The sequence below is a fragment of the Salvelinus namaycush genome, chromosome 2, assembly GCF_016432855.1.
Source record: "Salvelinus namaycush isolate Seneca chromosome 2, SaNama_1.0, whole genome shotgun sequence".
Taxonomy (NCBI): domain Eukaryota; kingdom Metazoa; phylum Chordata; class Actinopteri; order Salmoniformes; family Salmonidae; genus Salvelinus; species Salvelinus namaycush.
In genome coordinates, this window is record NC_052308.1 from 38192718 (window position 1) to 38220593 (window position 27876).

At 41.5% G+C, this 27876-nt stretch overlaps 4 protein-coding genes across 5 annotated transcripts; 2 read left to right on the forward strand and 2 right to left on the reverse strand.

Annotated features, from left to right (window-relative positions):
- The first annotated feature begins 3717 nt into the window (after positions 1 to 3717).
- Positions 3718 to 9565, forward strand: tspo (translocator protein). 2 transcript variants are annotated; one of them, XM_039012792.1, is made up of 4 exons: positions 3718 to 3964; positions 8117 to 8294; positions 8673 to 8811; positions 9029 to 9565. In XM_039012792.1, exons 2-4 carry the CDS (start codon positions 8119 to 8121, stop codon positions 9206 to 9208), a joined length of 495 nt encoding a protein of 164 aa, XP_038868720.1. In that variant the 5' UTR covers positions 3718 to 3964; positions 8117 to 8118; the 3' UTR covers positions 9209 to 9565. The 2 variants fall into 2 exon arrangements, with proteins under 2 accessions (XP_038868720.1, XP_038868712.1); XM_039012784.1 differs by having other exon boundaries at positions 3721 to 3952.
- A 65-nt stretch (positions 9566 to 9630) lies between these two features.
- LOC120062739 (ubiquinol-cytochrome-c reductase complex assembly factor 2) lies at positions 9631 to 11503 on the reverse strand. Its single transcript, XM_039012804.1, has 4 exons — positions 11294 to 11503; positions 10661 to 10735; positions 10369 to 10438; positions 9631 to 9804 (listed from the first exon to the last, which is right to left on the reverse strand). The coding sequence occupies exons 1-4, from the start codon at positions 11429 to 11431 to the stop codon at positions 9692 to 9694; spliced, it is 396 nt and encodes a 131-aa protein (XP_038868732.1). The 5' UTR covers positions 11432 to 11503; the 3' UTR covers positions 9631 to 9691.
- A 58-nt stretch (positions 11504 to 11561) lies between these two features.
- tomm6 (translocase of outer mitochondrial membrane 6 homolog (yeast)) lies at positions 11562 to 12566 on the forward strand. Its single transcript, XM_039012815.1, has 3 exons — positions 11562 to 11730; positions 12076 to 12198; positions 12309 to 12566. Exons 1-2 carry the CDS (start codon positions 11627 to 11629, stop codon positions 12170 to 12172), a joined length of 201 nt encoding a protein of 66 aa, XP_038868743.1. The 5' UTR covers positions 11562 to 11626; the 3' UTR covers positions 12173 to 12198; positions 12309 to 12566.
- Positions 12567 to 20828: 8262 nt separating this feature from the next.
- Positions 20829 to 27654, reverse strand: sirt4 (sirtuin 4). The gene is made up of 4 exons (XM_038970547.1): positions 27567 to 27654; positions 21949 to 22439; positions 21538 to 21832; positions 20829 to 21302 (listed from the first exon to the last, which is right to left on the reverse strand). Exons 2-4 carry the CDS (start codon positions 22437 to 22439, stop codon positions 21150 to 21152), a joined length of 939 nt encoding a protein of 312 aa, XP_038826475.1. The 5' UTR covers positions 27567 to 27654; the 3' UTR covers positions 20829 to 21149.
- Between the last annotated feature and the right edge of the window lie 222 nt (positions 27655 to 27876).

Genomic DNA, 27876 nt, shown 5'->3' on the forward strand with positions numbered 1-27876 from the left:
TACACCGTCTCAGGCGCTCGTCAGATGTGGCAGGGCTTGCAAACTATCATGGATCATAAAGGGAAACCCAGCCACGAGCTGCCCAGTGACGCAAGCCTACCAGACGAGCTATATGCCTTCAATGCTCGCATTGAGGCAAGCATGAGAGCACCAGGAGTTCCGGACGACTGTGTGATCACGTTCTCGGTAGCCGATGTAAGACCTGAAAACAGGTTAACATTCAAAAGGCTGCAGGGCCAGACGGATTACCAGGATGTGTACTCAGAACATGCGCTGACCAGCTGGCATGTATCTTCACTGACGCTTCCAACCTCTCCCTTACCCAGTTTGTAATACCTAAATGTTTCAAGCAGACCACCATAGTCCCTGTGCCCAAGAACGCCAAGGTAACCTGCCTAAATGACTACTGCCCCGTAGCACTCACATCTGTTCTACAGCTGCACCATCGAGAGCATCCTGACAGATTGCATCACCTCTTGGTATGGCAACTGCTCGGCATCCGACTGCAAGGCGCTACAGAGGGTAGTGTGTACGGCCCAGCACATCACTGGGGCCGAGTTTACATGCACTCAATTAGTATTTGGTATCATTGCCTTTAAATTGTTTAACTTGGGTCAAACGTTTCGGGTAGCCTTCCACAAGCTTCCCACAATAAATTGGGTGAATTTTGGCCCATTCCTCCTGACAAAGCTGATGTAACTGAGTCAAGTTTCTAGGCCTCCTTGCTCGCACACGCTTTTTCAGTTTTGCCCACAAATCTTCTATTGTGTTGAGGTCAGGGCTTTGTGATAGCCACTCCAATACCTTGACTTCGTTGTCCTTAAGCCATTTTGCCACAACTTTGGAAGTATGCTTGGGGTCATTGTCCATTTGGAAGACCCATTTGCGACCAAGCTTTAACTTCCTGAATGATGTCTTGAGATGTTGCTTCAATATATCCACATCATTTTCCTCCCTCATGATGCCATCTATTTTGTGAAGTGCACCAGTCCCTCCTGCAGCAAAGCACCCCCATAACATGATGCTGCCACCCCCGTGCTTCATGGTTGGGATGGTGTTCTTCAGCTTGCAAGCCTACCCCTTTTCCTCCAAACATAACAATGTTCATTATGGCCAAACAGTTCTATTTTTGTTTCATCAGACCAGAGGACATTTCTCCAAAAAGTACAATCTTTGTCCCCATGTGCAGTTGTAAACCGTAGTCTGGAGTTTTTAATGGTGGTTTTGGAGCAGTGGCTTCTTCCTTGCTGAGCGGCCTTTCAGGTTATGTCGATATAGGACTCCTTTACTGTGGATATAGATACTTTTGTACCTGTTTCCTCCAGCATCTTCACAAGGTCCTTTGCTGTTGTTCTGGGATTGATTTTCACTTTTCGCACCAAATTTCGTTAATCTCTAGGAGACAGAACGTGTCTCCTTCCTGAGCGGTATGACGGCTACATGGTCCTATGGTGTTTATACTTGCGCACTATTGTTTGTACAGTTGAACGTGGTACCTTCAGGTGTTTGGAAATTGCTCCCAATGATGAACCAGACTTGTGGAAGCCCACAATTTTCTTCTGAGGTCTTGGCTGATTTATTTTGATTTTCCCATGATGACAAGCAAAGAGGCACTGAGTTTGAAGGTAGGCCTTGAAATACATCCACAGGTACCCCTCCAATTGATTCAAATGTTGTCAATTAGCCTATCAGAAACTTCTAAAGCCATGACATCATTTTCTGGAATTTTCCAAGCTGTTTAAAAGCACAGTCAACTTAGTGTATATAAACTTCGGACCCACTGGAATTGTGATACAGTGAATTATAAGTGAAATAACCTGTCTGTGGACAATTGTTGGAAAAATTACTTGTGTCATGCACAAAGTAGATGTCCTAACCGACTTGCCAAAACTATTTGTTGTTAACAAGAAATTTGGGGAGTGGTTGAAAAACGAGTTTTCATGACTCCAACCTAAGTGTAGGTAAACTTCCAACTTCAACTGTACCTGGGTGTGATGTATGAAATATAATAGAATGTAATAGAATATAAATAGAATAGAATAGAATGACTATCTCCGCTAGATAGACCTTGTGGCATTCGGATTAAATAAAAAAACACAAAACAGCACAATTCACATGTGACAAATAGCTTACATATACGTATTTACATCATTGTTAGTGTTTTTGTTGATGGCCCTAGGCCCACTCTGTGATGATTGTATGGTATCCACATCTTCCAGAGTATGGCTTTAAAAAAAGTGAAAGCTTGCGCAGCTCCTGCGCAGCATTGATTCTACTCAATACAACGACTGGTAGAGGTTATTGAATTACCGTTCTCCTAGCAGCAGGATATTATGCTGCAGCACGATCGTCGATAATGTATTTTCTAAATAAGAGTCCCCCTGCAAATATATCCGGGGCTTTTTAGCACTATAGTGCAGTCCAACTGTTTTTTTACAGCACTGCAACCACCTTTGAAAAAATAAATGGATTATTTGACCTATTTTGAAAGTTTACACAAATACTGGTAGGGTTACGTGGGGTAGCTACCCCCCTAAGAACAATGTCCAATTGCTGACGCAAAAAGCAACGTTTTGTATAAAAAAAGAAAAGCAAATGTTATGTGGATGATGGATGGACATGAATAGGCAAACAAACTATGAAGGGAAATAAGTGGCTACAGTTTACACTTTTTTGTTATTTAGTGAAATTTTGTTTTTATAAAAGGGGCGTTTTTCCCAAGTACCGGGGTAACAGCTACTCTACAACCCAATATGTATCCCATGTACAGTCAATTTTTTTTATTTAACCTTTATTTAACTAGGCAAGTCAGTTAATAAGAACAAATTCTTATTTACAATGACGGCCTACACTATTACAATGTATTGCAATTGGGGCTATGGAGGGGCGGAGTAAAAAGCCAGCAGCAGGCCATGCGACACAGTCCCCCTCAAAAACGAAACATATTTGGTTAGCAGAGACTCTACTGAGTATTTTCCAGCCCACTTTAGCCCAATGAGTCCCACTGTAATGCTGGTGCATTTTGGACTTCAACCCCCTGTAAACATTGTGTGTTTGAGCTACAGACTTCTGGGTTGCACCATTGGATTCGTAAATTTCTTCTGCATATGTAGATACCAACCATTAGTCTGATTAAAGGGGGATGAGCTAGAGTAGAGGGGGTGGACAACGAAGTGCTGCTGGATATGTACGACACAGTCCCCCTCCAAAACTTCACATATTTGGTTAGCAGAGACCCCACTGAGTATTTTCCACCCCACTTTAGTTTAGACAGGTAGAAAAATTCTCTCCACAAGCCTAAATCTATCCCACGTACAGTCTAATATTACAGTGTATTGCATTGGGGGCTATGGAGGGGCGGAGTGAAAGCCAGCAGAAGGCTGTGTGAGACAGTCCCCCTCGAAAACCTAACCATATTTGGTTAGTAAAGACCCTAAGGAGAATTTTCCACCCCACTTTAGCGTAGACATGTAGAAAAGCAAGTTATCTCTCCAGCCCAATATTCTCAACATACCAGTGTCAACATTGTACGTTTTCATTATTGGTCATAAAAAAAATAAAAAATAAAAATTTATTTTTTTCTTCATAAATTACGTATTGCCTTTTCTTGTTGGCCATTGATGAAATATATTTTGAATGAGTTATCCACATTGCATTTTTTTTTTAAATGCGGTCATTACCATACGAACGTAGTTCCTCATTTGTGCTGCTTGCAGAATACTAGTGGTTATAGAAAGGTTTTGTAACACATTGGGAGTGTCCTCCTAAACAAGAACTGCATGATAAGAGAACCCGATCCTTGAGAGAAACATTTTATCTTCGTTTTTCAGAATGTTTTAGAAAGGTGGTGTCAGGCCACCATTTCATTTGTTCATTTCACCCTTCCCGAACCGTAGCCTACCAAGCTCCGTGTAACAACATCCTCGAACTATCGCACTCATCTATCTAACAGGTAAGCTCTTAGGTAAGAAGACTGCATTGTTACAATCGATTGACACAAGTTTGACAATGTTGCAATTTAACTTGTTAGTTACAAAGTTGCAAATTAACCATAACGTTCAATAATCATAAAAGGAACAGAGTGGAGAATGTAGCTAGTATGGTTTGGTATTTGACAAATGTATTTAATTTCCTCTTCTGATTCATGAATGTGATATTTGTAAAGCATTTACGTTATGTGTCATGTGTTTATTTAAAACGAAACGTATATAGCTTGACAATGCCATTTATTTTTCAGTGAAAGTGTCCTACTAGGCCTAGCCTTTTGCCTACTATAACTTTGTTGATGTGTTGCCAGGAGAAGTGAATGGGCACGGTCCTTTTGCATCATGTGATTGAATGACAGTTTTGTTTTAGGTCCTAAAAGGGAAATGGATTTGAAATTGACATAGGCCTACTCTAAACTAGTTTCCAGGAAAGTGTTTGTAGTTTATAGATCATACATGCAGGCCTATAGGCTATTAGCAATTATTCAATCTTGTTAATGTATTATACCATTTAGAGTTCAGTGTAATTTTAATTCTGAAGTTGCAATAGGCACATCAAATTATGGGACACACTTGTGCTATAGATATCAGCGCACATACGGGTACACAGTGTTGAGAACAAGCCTCGCTCATGTCTGGATCTTGGAAACTATTCAACACACTGTGCATGTATAATGAGGCTTTAACCCAGTGTTTAACCCAAAAGGCTCAGACTGTAGTGTTACCATCTACGCGGGCAGACAAAGAAAGGAAACGAACTAAATTATTTAGTATTCGAATTTCACATTTTTTAAAGTTGATCATTTACGCAAAGTAATCCTAATGAGACTAGAGCTGTGTTCGCATACTCATACTACCCACACTAACCGTACTATTTGTGAAGTGAATTCAGTATATAGCATGCTTATTGGTCATAGTATGGATATAGTTAGTATGCCAAAAGTTCCCGGATGTTGTACTAAATTCGCCAAAATATGAAGTATACACGCAGAGGACACTATACTTTACGGGCCATAATGCAAATCTTCAGGAAATGGTCGTGACTTCACGTCGTTTTCAGATTTGAAGAAAATGGCGGAAAATATGCAGCCGAAGTACAACGAGAGCGAATACAAGTTCAGTGCTTTAACTAATTATGATACATGCTAATGAAAATGTTACCTGGCCACTTATGCATAAAACTTGCTAGTATATTAATTAACTATAGGCTAACTAACTATCCAACGTTTATTGACTTTATTATTCCCGTCATTCTTAGTTTAGCTAAATGGTATAGACGAGCGTTCTCAATTTCTAAATTCGCACTGGCTACTCTTGACTTCAGAGCACTCTCGTCTGAGTGTACCAGAACGCAGAATAATGAATTCAACTGAAATGATACTGTTCGTTTAGAGTATACTAAAATTAATTTATAGTATTGTAACGACCCTGGGTTTATAAGCGCGGAAATCGACTCTGCCGTTTGAGCATGCTTTTGCGGCACAGTCGATAGCGCGCCGGACCTCGGTCTAGAAGGCTGAGGGTTCGAGACCTGCTCCCTGCCTGTTTCATTACAGTATATACTCATTAAGTATGTAGTATACAGTATTGTAATGAAACAGGCAAGGAGCAGGTCTCGAACCCTCGACCCAGCCAGAAGTCCAGCGCGCTATCGATTGTGCCCCAAAAGCATATGCTCAAGCGGCAGTCGATATCCGCTCTTTTAAACCAAAGGTCGTTACAGTATGTTAGTATGGGTATTCAAACACAGCTCAAGGGTGTGTTCGTAAATTCAATCTTAAGCTTTGCCAATGTAACGGATGTGAAATGGCTAGCTAGTTAGCGGGTACGCGCTAGTAGCGTTTCAATCAGTTACGTCACTTGCTCTGAAACCTATTAGTAGTGTTGCCCCTTGCTCTGCAGAAGCCGTGGCCTTTGTGGAGCGATGGGTAACGACGCTTCGTGGGTGTCAGTTGTTGATGTGTGCAGAGGGTCCCTGGTTCGCGCCCGTATCGGGGCGAGGGGACGACGTAAAGTTATACTGTTACACCAATTCAGAGCATTGTCAGATTGTCTTTTCAAATTCAGAGCGTTCAGGGTAGGGTTGGTCCGAGCGTTCTGACCTCACAAAGGCAACCAAGCTAACAGGTTGGTTGGTTAGTTTGCTAGCTACTTCCAGACAAAAATGAGAGATCACCTCACTTTGACCATTTTACTCACCCTAGCAGAGCTGGTTAGGCTGTTTTCATATTAGCCAGAGTGTTGGTGACTGTAATTGTGATGTGGTCAATGATTTAATTACGCTTCTTGCCGATGTTTACTGGCACCTGCCATATTCAACGGGTGTTGAGCGTTCGTAAATTCCTCAGTTATCTTACACTCTGGCACTCAGTGGATTTGCGAACGCGCCCTAGGATGTGAGACTGGGTGTGTATGCCTCCACTCCAGGATAACATGGTAGTTGGCCTCATGTTAGGCTTTCGAACAAATAAATACAACAAAATGCATTAGATTAACCGGTTTTAATGAAGCCATCAATGGATCTCAGTGATTGACAGTAGTCCACAGGTATTATTGCATGTTGACTAACACATGGCAGTGAAATTAGATTAAATCTAGTCATGATCAGTTTCATATTTAAATTACATTTAGTAGCTAGATTGGATTGATAGCGGCATATTGACGTTGTTGGTTGGCTAGCAAGCAACACTTGGCGTTACACATCGTTCACTTCCGGGAAAACTGGCCCAGCCACTAGGTAGCTAGCTATCGTTAGTTCAAATAAAGCAAAAAGATGTAACGTCACTAATATGAAAGTGCAAATGTAAACCATAAACCCACCATAGTTTAATTTATGAATGAGCTCTCAGGCAGAGTAGCCTGGTTGCCGTCTCTGTTCAGCTACTTCATTCCACTCCCTGTAGCCTACTTCGTGTCATATGCAGTTGTTGTGCCAACCCCCCTCCCCTTCGCGTGAACGCGCACGCACTAAAATCTTCATTGCTGCGACTTGCTTGCTAGTTGAGAATTCTGCTCATCACTCCGTTGTCAGTTTAGCCTATATTTCACAGATTTTAGCAGAAAGCATTTTCTATTTGTGTCCGTCAAGGCAGCTGTCAATGATCACGTTAGACTGCGTTTCGTTAAATTTTTCATGGTGGTAGCTCATATTGACCAGTAGTGTGTGCCACAGAAAGTATTTGACTCTAGCCACAAAATTAAGGAAATTAGAAAGGGGTATTTCGGCAGGAAAGAAAATGGCCTTGCCAAAGTACTCCCCCCGTTCTAATTTCGTTAATTTTGTCACTAGAGTCAAATACTTTCTGTGGCACACATCAGAGTCAAATACTTTCTATAGAACAAACTTCACGTCAGGATAGGCAACCGAAATGAATAATTCATGAATGTGTGTTATATTAAACAGGAGGGAGTAAAAAGTAGGCAAACAATAAACATTTCAGAACAACTACTAGTCGAATAAGACATGGGAGAGATGACGAATTTTGGCAGAGATTTATTTATAGACTAATACACTTGAAACAAATAGCCAAACCGAAAACTGCAGACATTACTAGTGCCTTCCCCGCGATCAAAGGACACATAAAAAATGCTTTCTGCTACTAAGATCAGTGAAATGTAGGCTAAACTGACAACGGAGTGAAGAGCAGAAATCTCAATTTGCACGCAAGTCGCAGCAATGAAGAATTGAGTGCGTGCGCGTTCACGCGAAAGGGATTCTGTCAGGGAGAGATTTTCGGCACAAGACCTGTTATTGTAAATAAGAATTTGTTCTTAACTGACTTGCCTAGTTAAATAAAGGTTCATTTAAAAAAAATCATGACCATAAATAACTTTGGCAAATGACAGGAGGGGAAAGGACTGGAAAACCTGTGGTGTAAGTAATGTTAGCTAAAACGACTGATACCGAGACCACGGGCAGAGGGTTCTCGTTGGAACGTGGACGCGCATCAGACAGTCCTTGCACTTTGAAACCCACGCCCACTGAGCAAAATGCCTTGAAAGGAGTCTGTCCAATCCCATCAAATTATAGCCTACTTTTACAAGCGTAATGAATTCTACAGAATAATAATGAACAGGTTTAACCAATGTAATTAACTAATCATTAACAGGCAGCACCCTCTCTTCTCCAGACATGTCGTGGCTGCCTATGCTTGGTTTGACTGCCCTGCCTCATCTAGGGGGGCTCTATGGAGGCTACGTGACACGCAAGCAGGTGAAAACCTGGTACACCACTCTCAACAAGCCATCATGGCGCCCACCTAATGCTGCGTTCCCAATAGTGTGGACCACCCTCTACACAGGCATGGGGTGAGTGAGAGACAGCATACTCTGCCAGTTTGAAAACAATCCTCTAAACCCCTTCCATTATCAGATTTTAATTGCAACCAATATGGTACTGTACACCTATCTCAAATCAAATCAAGTTTATTTTATATAGCCCTTCGTACATCAGCTAATATCTCGAAGTGCTGTACAGAAACCTAGCCTAAAACCCCAAACAGCAAGCAATGCAGGTGTAGAAGCACGTATCTAGATTCTACATAATGTATGCTGTTTCCCAACTGAATGTGGTGGAAATCAGCTTCATGCACTTCATTCAGAAAAGCATTTTACCACTTGTTTTTTTAAATGAATCATGAAATATGGAACTAACATGCATTTTATTTTTGATGATCACCCTGATAGGTATGGCTCCTACCTGGTGTGGAAGGAGTGTGGGGGTTTTACTGAGGATGCTGTGGTACCTTTGGGATTCTATGGGTTGCAGCTGGCTCTCAACTGGGCCTGGACTCCCATCTTCTTTGGAGCACACAAGTTGAAAATGGTGAGCTCTCAGATAATGCAATGGTTGTGGGCTGGGCAAAAGGACTCATGGCTTCAGGTTGAGATAATGAGGAGCAGTACACTCAAAATGAGAATTTCTATGAATATTATTTTGGCCAATAGGTGATCCATAGACACATTCCATTGTAAAAGCCACCTCCATTCTGCTGCCGTGAGTGCGACATGACATGATCAATTTTGTGTCCTCTCTCCCCCAGGCACTCATAGAGATAGTGATGTTGACTGGTGCTGTTGGAGCCACCATGGTATCCTGGTACCCCGTCAATCGCACAGCCAGCCTGCTCCTGACACCCTACCTTGCATGGCTGTGCCTGGCCACCTCCCTTAACTACAGCATATGGAGAGATAACCCGGATGAGGATGAAAAGGAGGAGTAGAAACACAGTATTCTCTGTACTTGATTCCAGCTCCATTGGCCAAACAATTAAACTATTTGTATAATGATGTGCTACTGCATTTTTTTTTTTTTTTTACATAAAAAAGGTTTCTCCCATAACCTAATCGCCAATGAAGAAATTGGGGCTTGGCTTTTGCAAGATTTAAGAAATCATATTTTTCAATGCCCTTTAATTTATTCCAATATTTCTGTTGAAGAAGCTTACCATGGCTTTGCATTATACCGATATTTCCTTGTCTTATTACAAGGAAAGTACATGCCAGGAAAGCCTTAAGTATATCAGATTTGATTGACATTTGCCTATTATGTTGTTCATATTAAAAAACGTCAAACTTTATATGCCCCATCATTTCTTCTGTATGGTACAATGGCCCTGCTTAAATGACAAGAGATCCAAAGAAATAAGAATAACGTTTTATTTCTAAAGTGGCTGAGGGGAAAGGAAAGATACACAGCACAAGTGCTACTTGTTTTCAGGAACCTTCTCAGGGGTGACATCTTCTGGTTTGGTGGAGAAACGCTCTGTGAGAGTTTTCCACAAGCCCTTCTTCTCTTCATCCATCTGCTGCATGCTACCTGTGATAAGATACAAGAGAGGGGTTAGAGAGACATCAGAACCATTACCATGCATTTTCTAAACACCCTGTGGAGTTCCTTTAGGCTGTGTGCCAGTTTGCTGTTTTGGCTCTCTTGCAGTCTGGGTGCCAGCCTCCTGCTGAAAGAGTGCAGGTGTCTAGTCTGCCAGAGGGCCCCCAGGCTAGTGCTAGTCTGTTTCTCCTCTCTAAGGAAAAAGCTTCTATGAACATGCTGGTATCCTCAAAGTCCACTAGATAGTGCTATTAGGCCGATTAACACTTCAGGTGTTGTTTTTGAGACAACATGACAGATATAGTAGTTTATGCTTTTTCATTGATGTGTCTAAAACTGACAGTAGTAGAAGACATTAACTATTAATAGAACATTTGACATTGAAGAGAAATAGGGAGGTGTGTATGTCCTCAAAATAAATACAGAAGCATTTTCACTTGTGATGGCTAATTTATAGCAACATAACTAGACAATGTCATATTCACATAGCTGCAAGCATAAATAAAGAAAGTGATATACTTGGGAAAATGGATAGAGACATTGTGTCCATACCTGTTGCTAATAGCATTCTACATTCTTCCACTGTGACACCTGTAAAACTGGTGTCTCTTGTGCGGGGAAACTGTGAACAGATATTACAGGAGATAAAGTGATGATAACCCTGACTGACATCACTTGGCTGATTCCAAGCTCTTTCATAGCTGCCGCAAGAAGCAAATGTATCGCGTAATGAACAAATATCGCTCTGAGTGGTCCTGGCTGTGGATTTGGGCCTATGTTATGATATGAAAGTCTCTACATTAAAGCCAATACAATATCAATAGGGATATAAGGGAATACTTACTCGTTCTCTATATATGTTAGTGTTAATCCGGGCCAAGCTTTCATACATTTGATCACACTTCTCTGGATCCGACAGCTGTCAAGAAAGATCAGAACAGTTAATAGGGATACAATATCCACATCTAGCAACTATCCACATACAGATAAGGGCATTTTGTAAGATTTGGGGGCACAATCTGTAAGATTTCATGCTGTTCAATGGTCAGTTCAATTTCAAAATAACTGAAAATTACTAATTTATAGTTAAGAAATATGTTTAAAACCATCATGTTGATCTTAGGTGAGGCTACATTTCCTCAGCCCCATTCCTCAATTTACCAAACAGTGGCAGAAGGCTTTTCAAATGACAGATAATGCCTTTGCCTTTTGTAAGTAAACCCGTCCCTCCGTGCTACTGCATGATTGTTTTGACTGTCGTGTCTCACAACTCAATAAAATATATTGAAAAACATTTGAATATAACTCTATAGGTTGCGATTTTCATTACTAAACATGTTTGTTTAGCCTGTAACTGCAAGGTCGATATGGACGGGTGCCCTATCATCACATCCTACGCTAGCTAAACTTCAGCCTGAAGCTATCTAGCCACATTGGTTAGCGTTCTCGTGCGACATATGAAGCGGAATCGTTTTACCTGTGTGTTTTCACCTTCACGAAAGGCAAGGGCTACTCTCTGTCGTAGAAACGTTCCTAAATCACGGCCTTTCTTTGATTCGTCCCGTGGCCATTCTTCGCAGAGTTTCAAAAACCGACGGTACCGTGTTGCAGACATTTTCTGTTATGGAACGCAAAAAACGAATATGAATATGTTAGATAAAGACATCATTGAACGACGTAAGTTTGGCCGCTATCGGCGACCGTAGTTTAAACTTCATGGCGTTCCGTATTGGTGTTACATGTAAATCCTTCCCCTCGTTGGGAAATCGTTATTTAGCAGAAAGGCAAGCACTCACACTAAAAAGCTAATATGAGTGGAGCTGGAAAAAAGGCTGTCGGGGCACCGTCTGGTGGTGTCGGGGAATGGATCAGTACCGCATGTCGGTTCGCTACAGATAGGAATGATTTTCGAAGGTAGTTATGATTAAACATTCATAACATTCACATTGTAGATAGCTAGCTTGCTAAACATGTGCATGCTTTGCCCTTGGATATACCGGTATGAACACCCCTTAGCTAATTGCTCAGCAGTCATTGCAAACATAACATCAAATTCGAACGAACATGTTTTTGTGATATTTGGGACACATTTTGTGATACGTTGTGGACCCCCCCCCCAACACACAAACTGTAAGAGTCAACGTGGAACTAACTCAGTAAAGTAATGAATTATTGTATTGTCTCCCGTGACTTTATTCATGAAGATCATTTTGTTGTATATAATTATATTAATTCATTGTTTAATGTGTCTTTATTTAGGAACCTACTGGTCAACCTGGGCCTTTTTGCGGCTGGAGTTTGGGTTGCCAGGAATCTCTCAGATTTTGACCTGATGTCTCCTCAACCAATCACGTAGTGCAATAACTGGATGGATATCGGGAGGTACAGGGCAGGCCTCAACTCAATTCATGTTTGATTACTTGGTATATGTGTAATATTGGTTGTTGCTAGTTGAATGAACACCAGTATTAATATCTCTATTTTATTTTCAGGTGTCTCGGACCACAATGGCAGTCGAAGGAACAAGATCTATGCTTTATATTTACAATTTTGTTGGTTGGTGATGGAATAATGTTAAAGATAGTCTGGAAACTGGTGTGACTGATAATTACTTTATTCAAACTGTATTGCTTTCAGTATCTCAACACACTGTAAGTTCTCTTCATTATGTTTGTGTTAGATCCAATGCACACAGTGACATAACTTATGGCAATCATTTACCTGCTTAAATAAAGGTCATAATACTTTAACTCGTATCTTAAGTGCTAGAGAGAACTTCAAAACTGAGTTAGGTGTGGAATCAATCATAAAACAGAAATTCTTCAAGAATCTAAGTCTAGTCTGTGCACGCCCACTTAGCCATGGGGGCAAGCGAACCAGTCTACTGCTGTCAGTGTCAACAAAGAAATGTGACGACCAGAAGCAGGCATACTTTGAAGTTACCGTTAGATTGATAAACTTTAGAAACAATGATCTATAGCCTAATTCATTAGTCAAAGTAAATTATATGTGGTAAGAAAGACATGAGTGTTGAACTTGTGTACAATTTATTACTAGACTAGCTGGTTTTTTTGCTAGCTAGCTACACTGCGCTAGCTAACTACACGGAACAAAAATATAAATGCAACATGTAAAGTGTTAGTCCCATGTTTCAAGAGCTGAAATAAAAAATCTTAGACATTTTCCATATGCAGATAAAGCTCCAATCTCAAATTTTGTGCACAAATTTGTTTACATCCCTGTTAGTGAGCATTTCTCCTTTGCCAAGGTAATCAATCCAATTGACAGGTGTGGCATATCAAGAAGCAGATTAAACACATGATCAGTACACAGGTGCACCTTGTGCCGGGGACAAAAGGCCACTAAAGTGTACGGTTTTGTCACACAACACAATGGATGCGGTCCAAACTCAAAGTAGACAGCACTCAGCCCTTGAATGACGTTTTACATCGTCACATCCGAGTGCTCCTTAAATGTCTCTTGCCCAAGCCGAGGGAGTGTTGATCGGAGACGTAATGTCCTTGCTGGAAATCTGAAAGTTGACCTTAAAAACAACCCACATAAAGCTATTGATGTAGCTAGCTACAGTTACCCATACTAGCTGGCTAGCTAGTTTTATAGTTTGGTCATTTATTCCAATACATTTCAGAATTCCCAAAAATATGTTTATGAAGCTAGCTAAGTTTTATAGCCTCCTCACACTGAGACTAAGCCAATTTGCCATCTCTAAAATCAATGTCATTGTCGTGGAATTTCTTACACAGGGACACTCAAAGTCAATCTTAAATTAATCATTGTTTATTGTCAGCGCGCTGGAAATGTTCCAACCAACTCATTGCACAATAGTACACAAGTCAATCAGGAGCTATGCCTGGGCAGACCCAGCAGTTGTCTAATATACAGCTATGATTTAGCATAATTAATTAATAATTACCGTTTTGTTTCATTCATGTGACCGACCAATACTGTTTCATAACATGTGACAGACTAACACCTCACAAGGCTTCTCTAAGCTGAGACCTTGAAACTAAGATATCTTTAATTCGTTTTCAAAACACGGTCTGGGCGTACTGCCAAATTGCAGCTACTGATAAGTGAGGATTTGTACAGTCAGCCACTTGCATGAACACATAAATTGGTTATTAAAACAGCACATGAATAGAAAACAGAAATTAGTTAAAAGAAAAGCACAAACATTAAAATTCCCCTAAATCACATACAATAGTTCCAGTCTATGGTTGACACACCTACTCATTCAAGGGTTTTTCTTTATTTTGACTATTTTCTACATTGTAGAATAATAGTTCAGACTTCAAAAATATGGAATAACACATGAAGTCATGTAGTAACCAAAAAAGTGTTAAACTAATCAAAACATTTGAGATTCTTCAAAGTAGCCACACTTTGCCATGACAGCTTTGCACACTCTTTGCATTCTCTCAACCTGCTTCACCTGGAATGCTTTTCCAACAGTCTTGAAGGAGTTCCCACACATGCTGAGCACTTGTTGGCTGCATTTCCTTCACTCTGCGGTCCAACTCATCCCAAACCATCTCAATTGGGTTGAGGTCGGGTGATTGTGGAGGCCAAGTCATCTGATGCAGCACTCCATCACTCTCCTTCTTGGTCAAATAGCCCTTACACAGCCTGGAGGTGTGTTGGGTCATTGTCCTGTTGAAAAACAAATGAGAGTCCCACTAAGCGCAAACCAGATGGGATGGCGTATCACTGCAGAATGCTGTGGTAGCCATGCTGGTTACGTGTGCCTTGAATTCTAAATAAATCACGACAGTGTCACCAGCAAAGCACCATCACACCTCCTCCATGCTTCACGGTGGGAGCCACACATGCAGAGATCATCCATTCACCTACTCTGCTTCTCACAAAGTCATGGCGGTTGGAACCAAAATTGGCACATTTGGACTCATCAGACCAAAGGACATTTCCACCCGTCTAATGTCCATTGCTCATGTCTCTTGGCCCAGGCAAGTCTCTCCTTCTGATTGGTGTCCTTTAGTAGTGGGTTCTTTGCAGCAATTTGACCATGAAGGCCTGATTCACGTAGTCTCTGAACAGTTGAGGTTGAGATGTGTCTGTTACTTGAACTCAGTGAAGCATTTATTTGGGATGCAATTTCTGAGGCTGGTAACTCTAATAAACTTATCCTCTGCAGCAGAGGTAACTGGATCTTCCTTTCCTGTGGCGGTCCTCATGAGAGCCAGTTCCATCATAGCGCTTGATGGTTTTTGCGACTGCACTTCTTGAAATGTTCCGTATTGACTGACCTTCATGTCTTAAAGTAATGATGGACTGTCGTTTCTCTTTGATTATTTGAGCTGTTCTTGAGCTGTTCCCTTTTTCCAAGGGCTATCTTCTGTATACCACCCCTACCTTGTCACAACACAACTGATTGTCTCAAACGCATTAAGAAGGAAAGAAATTCCACAAACAAACTTTTAGCAAGGCACACCTGTTGATTGAAATGCATTCCAGGTGACTACCTCATGAAACTGGTTGAGAGAATGCCAAGAGTGTGCAAAGCTGTCATCAAGGCAAAGGGTGGCTACTTTGAAGAATCTCAAATATAAAATATATTTTGATTTGTTTAACACTTTTTTGGTTACTACATGATTTCATGTGTCCAAACTTTTGACTGGTACTGTATATATATATGTGTTTGTATATAAATATATATACATTTTTTAGCAAGCTAGCATCATCATTTTGTCTGACATGCCAAAAATGCAGCCATGTTTATTAAATGTTACACTTCGCGGCCACCGGAGAATGACACCTGACTACAGTTTGCATTGTGGGTCCGGCTTCTTCACTTGTGGGATCGTCTGAAATATCCATTCTGATTGGCTGGGTCTGGCTCCCAAGTGAGTGGGTGTCTGCCCTCCCAGGCCCCCCATGGCTGTGCCCCTGCCCAGTCATGTGAAATCCATAGATTAGCGTAATTCATTTAAATTGACTGATTTCCTTATATGAACTGTAACTTAGTAAAATCTTTGAAATTGTTACATATTGCATTTATTTTTTTGTTCAGTATAGTTCCCCCGCAAACTCGCTATGCTTGAGTTGGGGCGGTATGCAAACTGAAGTGGGTCTAGGGTGGCAGGTAAGGTGGAGGTGATATGATTCTTGACTAGTCTCTCAGAGGAATACCTGTGTAAGAATGCTGTTCATTGACTACAGCTTAGCATTCAACACCATAGTACCCTCCAAGCTCATCATTAAGCTTAAGGCCCTGGGTCTCAACCCCGCCCTGTGCAATTGGGTCCTGGACTTTCTGACGGGCCGCCCCCAGGTGGTGAAGGTAGGAAACAACATCTCCACTTCGCTGATCCTCAACATTGGGGCCCCACAAGGGTGTGCTCAGCTCCCTCCTGTACTCCCTTGACTGCGTGGCAATGCACGCCTCCAACTAAATCATCAAGTTTGCAGACGACACAACAGTAGTGGGCTTGATTACCAACAACGATGAGACAGCCTACACGGAGGAGGTGAAGGCACTCAGAGTGTGGTGTCAGGAAACAACCTCTCACTCAACGTCAATAAAACAAAGATGATCGTGGACTTCAGGAAATAGCAGAGGGAGCACCCCCCTATCCACATCGACGGGACAGTAGTGGAGAAGGTGTAAAGTTTTAAGTTCCTTGGCGTACACATCACTGACAAACTGAAATGGTCCACCCACACAGACAGTGTGGGTTAAACAGCCATACCTAAGAGAGAGAGGCTGCTGCCTACATACAGATTCAAATCATTGGCCACTTTAATAAATGGATCACTAGTCACTTTAAATAATGCCACTTTAATAATGTTTACATATCTTACACTACTCATCTCATATGTATATACTGTATTTTATACCATTTATTGCATCTTACCTATGCGACTCGGCCATCGCTCATCCATATATTTATATGTACATATTCTTATTCCATCCCTTTACATTTGTGTGTATAAGATATTTGTTGTGGAATTGTTAGATTACTTGTTAGATATTACTGCACTGTCAGAACTAGAAGCACAAGCATTTCGCTACATTCACATTAACATCTGTTAACCATGTGTATGTGACCAATAAAATTTGATTTGCCGTCACTGAGCTACAGTGGGGAGCTATCAGGGACGATTCAGGCTTTACTTGCTCATATCAGACAGTTCGGGCAACAGAGATGGTGAGGAATATCAAATCAAATCAAATGTATTTATATAGCATCAGCTGATATCTCAAAGTGCTGTACAGAAACCCAGCCTAAAACCCCAAAAAGCAAGGAATGCAGGTGTAGAAGCACGGTGGCTAGGAAAAACTCCCTAGAAAGGCCAAAACCTAGGAAGAAACCTAGAGAGGAACCAGGCTATGAGGGGTGGCCAGTCCTCTTCTGGCTGTGCCGGGTGGAGATTATAACAGAACATGGCCAAGATGTTCAAATGTTCATAAATTACCAGCATGGTCAAATAATAATAATCACAGTAGTTGTCGAGGGTGCAACAAGTCAGAACCTCAGGAATACATGTCAGTTGGCTTTTCATAGCTGATCATTGAGAGTATCTCTCCCGCTCCTGCTGTCTCTAGAGAGTTGAAAACAGCAGGTCTGGGACAGGTAGCACGTCCGTTGAACAGGTCAGGGTTCCATAGCCGCAGTCCTCTGTATCGAAGAAAGATATTGTGACACATGGAATCTGTGCATTCTCTTTGGGATTCTATTGGGCTACCACTCCACCTACTGGTTTGACCAGAGCAGGAGCTTTGAGAATCACCTAGCTCTGCTACAGGCAGAGACTCAGTCAGTTCTGGATAACTGGACTAAACTTCAGGAAGGCTTTCAGTGCAGACTGACTCAGTGTGACCAGATCAACTGTCACCTTACCTTCTGTGGCTTTGTGATTCCAATAGCACTTTGTTGATGGATATTATAGAACATATTATAAAATGGATTTACATAAGTCGTTTTATTTATTTATTGGAAATGTAAATCCCCCTCATTTGGTAAATGCATTTGTGAGGGGAATTTGCACCCATAACTGATACTGTGGTGTTGACATTACCTAAACCATGTCTGTGCACTGACAAGACTAGATCCCCCACAATATTATTATTAGTAGGCCTACATATCTAAAGCTCATCTTTAAAACTCTAAAATAGTTATTGCACCTATTTTCCATATTGGTGGTTGTCTGTAAAGTATATACTAGTTAGCTAAAGCGATGGATAGGCTAAGTGAAAAGTAAAATAATAACCATTCATTCCTATGGATGACTATTACTTCCAGGGAGGATCAATAAGGCGGGGGCTAACTTCAGAATATTGCCTTGTCAGCCATAGAGTATACAGTGCCTTCAGAAAGTATTCATACCCCTTGACTTATTCCACATTTTGTTGTATTACAGCAGGTGTGCCAAACTCATTCCATGGAAGGCCTAGTGTCTGCTGGTTTTTGTTTTTTCCTTTCAATTAAGACCTAGACAACGAGGTGAGTGGAGTTCCATACTAAATAGTGACCTTAATTCATCAATCAAGTACAAGGGAGGAGTGAAAACCCACAGACCCTCGGCCCTCTGTGGAATGAGTTTGATACGTGTCTTACAGCCTGAAATCAAAATGGATTAAATAGATTTTTTTCTCTCACCCATCTAAACACAATACCTCATAATGGCTACCACACTGTGAAAACATGTTTTTAGAAATGTTTGCAAATGTATTATAATTTCAATGCAGAAATCTCATTTACACAACAAAAATATGAACGCAACATGCAACAATTTCAAATACTTTACTGAGTTACAGATCATATAAGGAAATCAGTCAATTGAAATAAATTCATTCGGCCCTAATCTATGGATTTCACATGACTGGGAATACAGATATGCATATGTTGGTCACAGATACCTTTAAAAAAAGTAGGGGCATGGATCAGAAAAGCAGTCAGTATCTGGTGTGAGCACCATTTGCCTGATGCAGCTGTAACAGTATAGCTTCCGTCCCTCTCCTCGCCCCTACCTGGTCTCGAACCAGGGACCCTCTGCACACATAGACAACAGCCACCCTCGAAGCATCATTACCCATCGCTCCACAAAAGCCGTAGCCCTTGCAGATCAAGGGGAACAACTACTTCAAGGTCTCAGAGCGAGTGACGTCACCGATTGAAATGCTATTAGCGCGCACCCCGCTAACTAGCTAGCCATTTCACATCAGTTACACAGCATGACATATATATTTTGCATAGAGTTGATCAGGCTGTTGATTGTGGCCTGTGGAATGTTGTCCCACTCTTCAAATGACTGTGGAACACACTGTTGTACATGTCAATCCAGAGCATCCCAAACATGCTCAATGGGTGACATGTCTGGTGAGTATGCAGGCCATGGAAGAAATTGAACATTTTCAGCATCCAGGAATTGTGTACAGATCCTTGCGACTTTGGGCTGTGCATTATCATGCTGAAACATGAGGTGATGGCGGTGGATTAATGGCACAATGGGCCTCATGATCTTTTCACGGTATGTCTGTGCATTCAAATTCCCATCGATAAAATGCAATTGTGTTTGTTGTCCGTAGCTAATACCTGCCCATACCATAACCCCACTGCCACCATGGGGCACTCTGTTCACATTAACATCAGCAAACCGCTCTCCCACACGACGCCATACACACTGTCTGCCATCTGCCCAGTACAGTTGAAACCGGCATTCATCCATGAAAAGCACACTTCTCCAGCGTGCCAGTGGCCATCGAAGGTGAGCATTTGCCCACTGAAGTTGGTTACAACGCCGAACTGCAGTCAGGTCAAGACCCTGGTGAGGATGACGAGCACACAGACGAACATCCTTGAGATGGTTTCGGACAATTTGTGCAGAAATTTTTCAGTTGTGCAAACCCAGTTTCATCAGCTGTCCGGGTGGCTGGTCTTATACGATCCGGATGGTTGGACGTACTGCCAAATTCTCTGAAATGACATTGGGGGTGGCTTATGGTAGCTAAATTAACATTCGAATCCTCCGGCAACAGCTCTGGTGGACATTCCTGCAGTCAGCATGCCAATTTGCACGCTCGCTGAAAACTTAAGAAATCTGTGGCATTGTGTTGTGCGAGAAAACTGCACTGAAAAGAGTGGCCTTTTATTGTCCCCAGTACAAGGTGCACCTGTGTAATGATCATGCTGTTTAGTCAGCTTCTTAGTATGCCACACCTGTCAGTTGGATGGATTATCTTGGCAAAGGAGAAATGATCACTAACAGAGATGTAAACAAATTTGTGCACAACATGTTAAAGAAATAAACTTTTTGTCCTGTAAGCTATTCACACCGCTAAATCAATACATGTTAGACTCATCTTTGGCAGCAATTAGGCCTACAGCTGTGAGTCTTTCTGGGTACATCTCTAAGAGCTTTGCACACCTGGATTGTACAATATTTGCACATTATAATTTTTTTAATAATTCGTCAAGCTCTGTCAAGTTGGTTGTTGATCATTGCTAGACAGCCATTTTAAAGTCTTGCCATAGATTTTCAAGATGATTTAAGTCAAAACTGTAACTAGGCCACTCAGAACTGTAACTAGAACATTCAAAGTCATCTTGGTAAGCAACCAGTGTATATATGGCCTTGTATTCTAGGTTATTGTCCTGCTGAAAGGTGAACTTTTCTCCTAATGTCTGGTGGAAATCAGATTTAACCAGGTTTTGCTCTAGGATTTTGCCTGTGTTTAGCTCCATTCAGTGTACCCATAGTGCTTGACTTGGGACGAAACTGTGAAGAGTGTGTGATATGAAGAGTGTGTTGTTGGATTTGTTCCAAACATAACGCTTTGTATTCAGGACATAAAGTACATTTCTTTGCCACATTTTTTGGCAGTTTTACTTTGTGTTATTGTAAACAATAACACACTGGGTGTATTGATACACCCTCCAAAGTGTAATTAATAACCTCACCATGCTCAAAGGGATATTCAACGTCTGCTTTTTATTTTACCCATCTACCAATAGGTGCCCTTTGCAAGGCATTGGAAAACTTCCCTGGTGGTTAAATCTGTGTTTGAAATTCCCAGCTCGACTGAGGGACCTTACAGATAATTGTATCTGTGGGGTACAGAGATTTGAATACTTTCTAAAAGCACTGTACATGTACAAGCCCATAACACATGATTCCTAGTTAGTAGTAGTGTCCATCACTTCAGCCCAATGTCCTAAAGCTGATTGCATTGCTGCCAGGTTGACCAAGAGGTAGAATAGTAGAGCCCACTGAATAGTTCTCAAAACAATACAACATGGTGTCTGTGGATCAGTGACTAAAGTCCTAGTGAGGCCTTCCGTCTGTCTTTGTGGTCAGTGAGGCTGAATGACAGACAATACCTCCCCACAACGAGCACTGACTCTGAACTCTGCCAGGTGGTCGGCCCTGGTAGACCCAATGTTCAAGATGGCTACTGGGATCTTCTGGTCAGCTGCTGCCAGTAGGAATCTGTATCCAGAATACACCTGGAAAATTAGAAGGGATGTGAAACTTCCACATATTGTAAGGCTGTTGAGTTGTTTCCTTTGTGTTACGGTTCACTCTGTCACAGGGACATGTTTTTATAAGTATACCATATCAGTAAGACAAACATAACAGAATAACACCTGCAACAAACAGTTGACTATGTCAACAACATAGCAACACTTTCAATTTAAACATTTATGGTAGGTCGTGAACAATTATATATATCATGCCCACCTGCAAAGAAGATCCAGCGACAAGAACCGCATCGGACTCAGCTAGTCTCTCATGTACAAACTGCACTGTCCTTCGGTTCACTGTGTCCCCAAAGAATGTCACCTCTGGCTTCAATATGCCCCCACAATCCTTACATGAAGGCACTCTGAAGTGGAGGACCTGCTCGTCCTCAATGAAGACATCACCATCGGGAGCCACACCTCCTGCCTGTGCACCCCAGCTAGGGTTCAGTGCTTTGAACCGCTTCTGGAGGTCCTCCCTTGGAGACACGGCACCACAGCCCAGACACAACACCCTGGGAGGGTCACACACACACAAAGGTAAAAAGCTGAGTGTTGTTCTGAGCCAATGTCCTTGAAGAAGAAAGTCTGTATTGTGTGTGTGACAGACAGTACATTTCTACCTACCTACCTGTGTGCGCAGCCGTGCAGTTCAGTCAGTCCTTGATGGCCTGCCTTGGAATGAAGCGCGTCCACATTCTGAGTTACCAGCCAGTGTACCTTTCCCTGCTCCTCCCACTGCTGCAGAGCCAGGTGGGCAGAGTTCGGCTGATGAGAGGAGAACTGTGGCCAGCCCATATAGTTCCTAGCCCAATAGCGCTGACGAGACTTGGCGCTGCGTATATACTCTGCATACTGCATTGGTCGCCTGTCTGTGCGGGCGTAGAGACCCACCCCCTCTGAGCGGTAGTCTGGGATGCCAGACTCTGTGGAGAGACCCGCCCCAGTGATGACGAAGAGGCGCGTGGCACGGGATAAGAAGGCCTGTAGCTGCTCCAGGGCGTGGGCATCGATGGTGCTGCTGGTGGGCACAAAGCTCTGGATGCCCTCGGGAACTGATGATGATGCCCGTCTCCCAGGGGCTGCGCAACACAGTGCCAAGGGTCTCCATGGGAACCGCATCTGCATACAGAGTACAGTGTAAGATTGATGCATATAGGTCGTTCCACCTCAAAAAGCACAAGAGTATTTCGACGCCCACAATCTCAGATTGTTCTGAAATAGTTTCTGTAGTTCGTAACAGATACGATTAGCATTCCTGAAAATTACACTCCAGTGTTGATTTGGCCTTGTGGTTTAAGTTATTGTCCTGTTGAAAGGTAAATTCATCTCCTAATGTCTGGTGGAAATCAGATTTAGCCAGGTTTTTCTCTAGGATTTTGCCTGTGTTTAGCTCCATTCAGTGTACCCATAGTGCTTGACTTGGGACGAAACTGTCCGGAACGCCGTACCAGCACTTCTAATTTTTGGGGAATTGCGTACCAGCTCCCCTATAAAAACAAAGTAGCCTATCGCTAGCCCAGATTCACACACCAAAGCAAAACAGGTTGATCAAAGCTGAACGAAGTCGGGATCTTCATTGAATGGCAATAGAGAGTCCGCATTCATTTCCTGATTCTGCTTTGTTCAAATGTATTTGCTACTAGTCTGTTGACAGTAGGCTGTTTGAGATTGCGCAGATTGAAAATGCGCCAGCCTGAATAGCATGATGTGCTGTTCCAAGTTGTCAAATTAGGGTTTGTCAGGTCATGGAAATTAGTTTAATAATTGTTGTTACTGTAATTCATGAAAGCACACTTAAATATGATCAATCAATAACACGACATATCCGCCATTATCGGAATGACCCTTCAGTGCATGACTGTGATGCTGCGTGTATGCCAGTGCCCGAGGAGATAGACGACGACATTTCAGCAGCAGACTAACTAGATCACCATTTAGAAACATAACTTGTAGCATTTCTCACTAGTTAACTATAGCTAACTAAGCATTCATTTCGTTGTCGCCTTTCCACCGGCACGGTAGAGCCTAAAGAAATCTGCACCGTTGGAAAGCTGGGATTTACCTCTATAAAACAGTAGCCATGTAACGTTAATTGCGACAATGTTAAAAAATATTCTAAGAATAGCCTAATTGACATAACTTGCTGTGCATAGATCTCCCCTGAAACATTAATATTTCAGCCTTATATATTAACATGTCTAGTTAGATACAGTACCAGTCAAAAGTTTGGACACACCTACTCATTCCAGGGTTTTTCTTTATTTTTACTATTTTCTACATTGTATAATAATAGTGAATACATCAAGACTATGAAATAACACATATGGAATCATGTAGTAACCAAAAAAGTGTTAAACAAATCTAAATATATTTTTTATTTGAGATTCTTCAAAGTAGCCACCCTTTGCCTTGCTAAAAGCTTTGCCCACTTTTGGCATTATCTCAAACAGCTTCATGAGGTAGTCAGCTGAAATGCATTTCAATTAACAGGTGTCTCTTGTTAAAAGTTAATTTGTGGATTTTTTTTTCATTCGTAATGCGTTTGAGACAATCAGTTGTGTTGTGACAACGTTGGAGTGTATACAGAAGATAGCCCTATTTGGTGAAAGACCAAGTCCATATTATGGCAAGAACAGCTCAAATAAGCAAAGAGAAATGACAGTCCATCATTACTTTAAGGCATGAAGGTCAGTCAATACGGAACATTTCAAGAACTTTGAAACGCTATGATGAAACTGGCTCTCATGAGGACCGCCACAGGAAAGGAAGACCTAGAGTTACCTCTGATGCAGATAAGTTTCTTAGAAATAACTGCACCTCAGCCCAAATAAATGCTTTACAGAGTTCAAGTAACAGTCACATCTCAACATCTACTGTTCAGAGGAGAGTGTGTGAATCAGGCCTTCATGGTCGAATTGCTGCAAAGAAACCACTACTAAAGGACACCAATAATAAGAAGAGACTTGCTTGGGCCAAGAAACACGAGCAATGAACATTAGACTGGTGGGAATCTGTCCTTTGGTCTGATGAGTCCAAATGAGATTTTTGGTTCCAACCGCCGTGTCTTTGTGAGACGCCGAGTAGGTGAACGGATGATCTCTGCATGTGTGGTTCTGACCGTGAAGCATGGAGGTGGTGGTGTGGGGGTGCTTTGCTGGTGACACTGTCTGTGATATATTTAGAATTCAAGGCACACTTAACCAGCATGGCCACCACAGCGTTCTGCAGCGATACGCCATCCCATCTGGTTTGCGCTTAGTGGGACAATAATTTGTTTTTCAACAGGACAATGACCCAAAACACACCTCCAGGCTGTATAATGGCTATTTGACCAAGAAGAGTGATGGAGGGCTGCATCAGATGACCTGGCCTCCACAATCACCCGACCTCAACCCAATTGAGATGGTTTGGGATGAGTTGGCCCGCAGAGTAAAGGAAAAGCAGCCAACAAGTGCGAAGCATATGTGGGAATTCCTTCAAGACTGTTGGAAAAGTATTCCTCATGAAGCTGCTTGAGAGAATGCCAAGAGTGTGCAAAGCTGTCATCAAGGCAAAGGATGGCTACTTTGAAGAAACTAACATACACTTTTTGGGTTACTACATGATTCCAGGTGTTATTTTATAGTTTTGATGTCTTCACTATTATTCTACAATGTAGAAAATAGTACAAATAATATGCTATGCTTGACAATATGGAGTGGTACTCAGTAATGTATTGGAGTGGATTTGCCCCAAAGATAACACTTTCTATTCAGGACAAAAAGTAAATTGTTTTAACAATTTTTTGTATTAAAGTATTACTTCAGTGCCTTGTTTGCGAACAGGATGCATGTTTTCTGTACAAGCTTCCTTTTCACTCTGTCAATTAGGTTAGTATAGTGGAGTAACTAAAATGTTGTTGATCCATCCTCAGTTATCACTTTAAACTCTGTTTTAAAGTCACCATTGGCCTCATGGAGAACTCCCTGAGCGGTTTCCTTCCTCTCCAGCAGGATGAACACCTGTATCTTTGTAGTGACTTGGTGTATTGATGCACAATCCATCTACATTTACCCATCTACCAATAGTTGCCCTTCTTTGTGAGGCATTGGAAAACCTCCCTGGTCTTTGTGGTTGTATCTGTGTTTAAAATTCACTGCTCGACTGAGGGACCTTACAATTATCTGTATGTGTGGTGTACAGAGATGATGTAGTCATTCAAAAAATCATGTTGAAACACTATTGCACACAGTGTGAGTCCATGCAACTTATGTGACTTGTTAAGCTCATTTTTACTCCTGAACTTATTTAGGTTTGGCATAACAAAGGGGTTGAATACTTGAGTCAAAACATTTCAGCTTTTAATTTACTAATTTGTCAAATTTTCTTGGAACATAATTCCACTTTGACATGGAGTATTGTGTGTAGGCCAGTGACAAACATATACATTTAATCCATTTAAAATTCAGACACTAACAACAAAATGTGGGAAAAGTATAGGGGTGTGAATACTTTCTGAAGGCACTGTATATTCTGAAATACCATTTCACATTAATTTAGACATTGTTTGGAACAATATACAATTTCCAGTGGGCTCTCTGCTACTTGAAAAAACTAAAAACGTTATACATAGAAATTAACATGTATAGGTCATTGACCAATCATAGCCCTCCTGTAGGATTGCCCATTCAACAAATCACCAGCAGAGGGAGTTCCCTTTGAATCCATTCCCTGTGTTGGTGGTGCTCATAACATTTATCTTAACTTTAAAAGTAGCAGAGAACCCAGTCTTGAAATGTGATGTATTTTGAGATTAATATCAATAGCTTTAAAATTGAATAAATGCATGTGTAAAATTGTATTCCAGAATGTAGCGATACTCCATATTTTAAACCACACTAAGGAGTACAATGACACCAAGGTATTGTCTGTATCATGTACGGTTCACGGATCATTGGGTCTTACAGGGGGGCATGTATAGATGGGGGGAGGGGTGAAGGAAGAAGTTTGGTACTATATTTATTGAATATCTGAATCCTATTTATTAAAATGGCCAATTTGGGTCAAATAAATTAGCTTAATTTCGCATAGATCAAATTAAAATGTCAACAAAATAATATTACCTGTTTCTAACCACAGAAACTATTTCAGAACAATCTGAGATCGCGGGTGTCATGGCTTGCTGCAATGACATGGAACGACTCATGTTGCATGCTGTTGTTTTCTTATTCACCTTTCAAAAAAGGAACCTGTTGGGATCAAGTGTTTCACTGCGTAATAAACTCCATAGTTGTCACGATCACTTGTGGGGTTGATTTGGCCCACAATGTAATGCAAAACTGTAGTCACGTGTCTTACTCAGAGTGGGTGCGAAGTGTCACATTCAATCAACACGGCGGCACTTTTGGCATGTCAGACAAAATTATGACGCTAGCTCGCTCAACAGATATGACATTGATTTCAGCGTTTGCCAATAGTCTTAGTCTCGTAGTGAGGAGCCTTTAAAAAGTACCTAGCTTCATAAAAATATTTTTGGATAATTCTGAAATGTATTGGAATAAAATCACCAAACTATAAAACTAGCTAGCCAGCTATGGGTAACTGTTAGCTTGCTAGGTACATTAATAGCTTTAGGTTGGTTGTTTATTAGCTCAACTTCAAGATTTCCCTAAAGTTAGATTGCGTATTTGATCATCTCACGCTTGGTACACTAGGATGTGACGATGTAACATTTAATCTAAGGGCTGAGGGTATAGGGTAGAGGACGGTCTACTTTGAGTTTGGATTGCAACCAAAATCTCATCTGTTGATGGGAGAATCTCCATTCCTTCTCAAAACCCATTGGAAGAGGTCAGAACGGCGGGACCTCTGGCTTTCTCATCCAATGGGTTTGAGAAGGATGTAACGAGAGAGAGAGGACGCGAGTAGTAAGTAATTTAGATTTCTCTTATGTAAATTCAAGAAAACATGGACATGCCCTGATGCCTCCTCGCAAGCTTGTCACATCTTTTATTAAAAATAATATAATTAGGGTCACCAAGCAATAATTACATGTATCTAGCTTTATCTGACACAGTAATTGTTCATTTAGTCTTTTACGGTATTCGACTTTTGGTCAAGGCTGATTTGTGTATGTTTACAAGTTCTGGCTCATCATTGAACTCCTGTCATCAGTAACAAGGTTACGTGGAGGAAATACGATAAGAAGCATAGAACCACAAAAAGGCATGCATTATTAGTAATACAATTCAGTGTCATGTAACGTACCTTACAATGGCACGAGGTACACGTTTGATTGAATAAACAGCCGACAATGTAGCAGGCAGCCAAACTCTTACGAAAAAGCGACAGGAAATACCAGTGTAACAAAGAACGGCAACAGCCGCTATGCACGCTGGGACTTGTAGTCCGGTGGATTGAACCAACGTACATAGCTCAGTGTGTGGTACACCAGGGGGTTCCCAAACTTTGTTTGCGTCGGGGACCCATTTCGTGTCAGCAAATGCATCAGTTGCCCTCATCAGAATACAACTCCTACTGTAGACTGCATTAAAAATAGCATACAATCAGTTTTACG

What these genes read in the sequence shown, in the direction of transcription:
- tspo (XM_039012792.1), top strand. Translation starts at nt 8,119, where the DNA reads ATGTCGTGGCTGCCTATGCTTGGTTTGACTGCCCTGCCTCATCTAGGG. An exon ending in ACCCTCTACACAGGCATGGG is followed by an intron (nt 8,295 to 8,672) that starts GTGAGTGAGAGA and finishes TCACCCTGATAG; the next exon opens with GTATGGCTCCTACCTGGTGT. An exon ending in GAGCACACAAGTTGAAAATG is followed by an intron (nt 8,812 to 9,028) that starts GTGAGCTCTCAG and finishes TCTCTCCCCCAG; the next exon opens with GCACTCATAGAGATAGTGAT.
- LOC120062739 (XM_039012804.1), bottom strand. Translation starts at nt 11,431, where the DNA reads ATGTCTGCAACACGGTACCGTCGGTTTTTGAAACTCTGCGAAGAATGG. An exon ending in GTGAAGGTGAAAACACACAG is followed by an intron (nt 10,736 to 11,293) that starts GTAAAACGATTC and finishes CTTTCTTGACAG; the next exon opens with CTGTCGGATCCAGAGAAGTG. An exon ending in TAGAATGCTATTAGCAACAG is followed by an intron (nt 9,805 to 10,368) that starts GTATGGACACAA and finishes ATCTTATCACAG; the next exon opens with GTAGCATGCAGCAGATGGAT.
- tomm6 (XM_039012815.1), top strand. Translation starts at nt 11,627, where the DNA reads ATGAGTGGAGCTGGAAAAAAGGCTGTCGGGGCACCGTCTGGTGGTGTC. An exon ending in GATAGGAATGATTTTCGAAG is followed by an intron (nt 11,731 to 12,075) that starts GTAGTTATGATT and finishes GTCTTTATTTAG; the next exon opens with GAACCTACTGGTCAACCTGG.
- sirt4 (XM_038970547.1), bottom strand. Translation starts at nt 22,439, where the DNA reads ATGCGGTTCCCATGGAGACCCTTGGCACTGTGTTGCGCAGCCCCTGGG. An exon ending in CTGCACGGCTGCGCACACAG is followed by an intron (nt 21,833 to 21,948) that starts GTAGGTAGGTAG and finishes TGACCCTCCCAG; the next exon opens with GGTGTTGTGTCTGGGCTGTG. An exon ending in TCGCTGGATCTTCTTTGCAG is followed by an intron (nt 21,303 to 21,537) that starts GTGGGCATGATA and finishes CTAATTTTCCAG; the next exon opens with GTGTATTCTGGATACAGATT.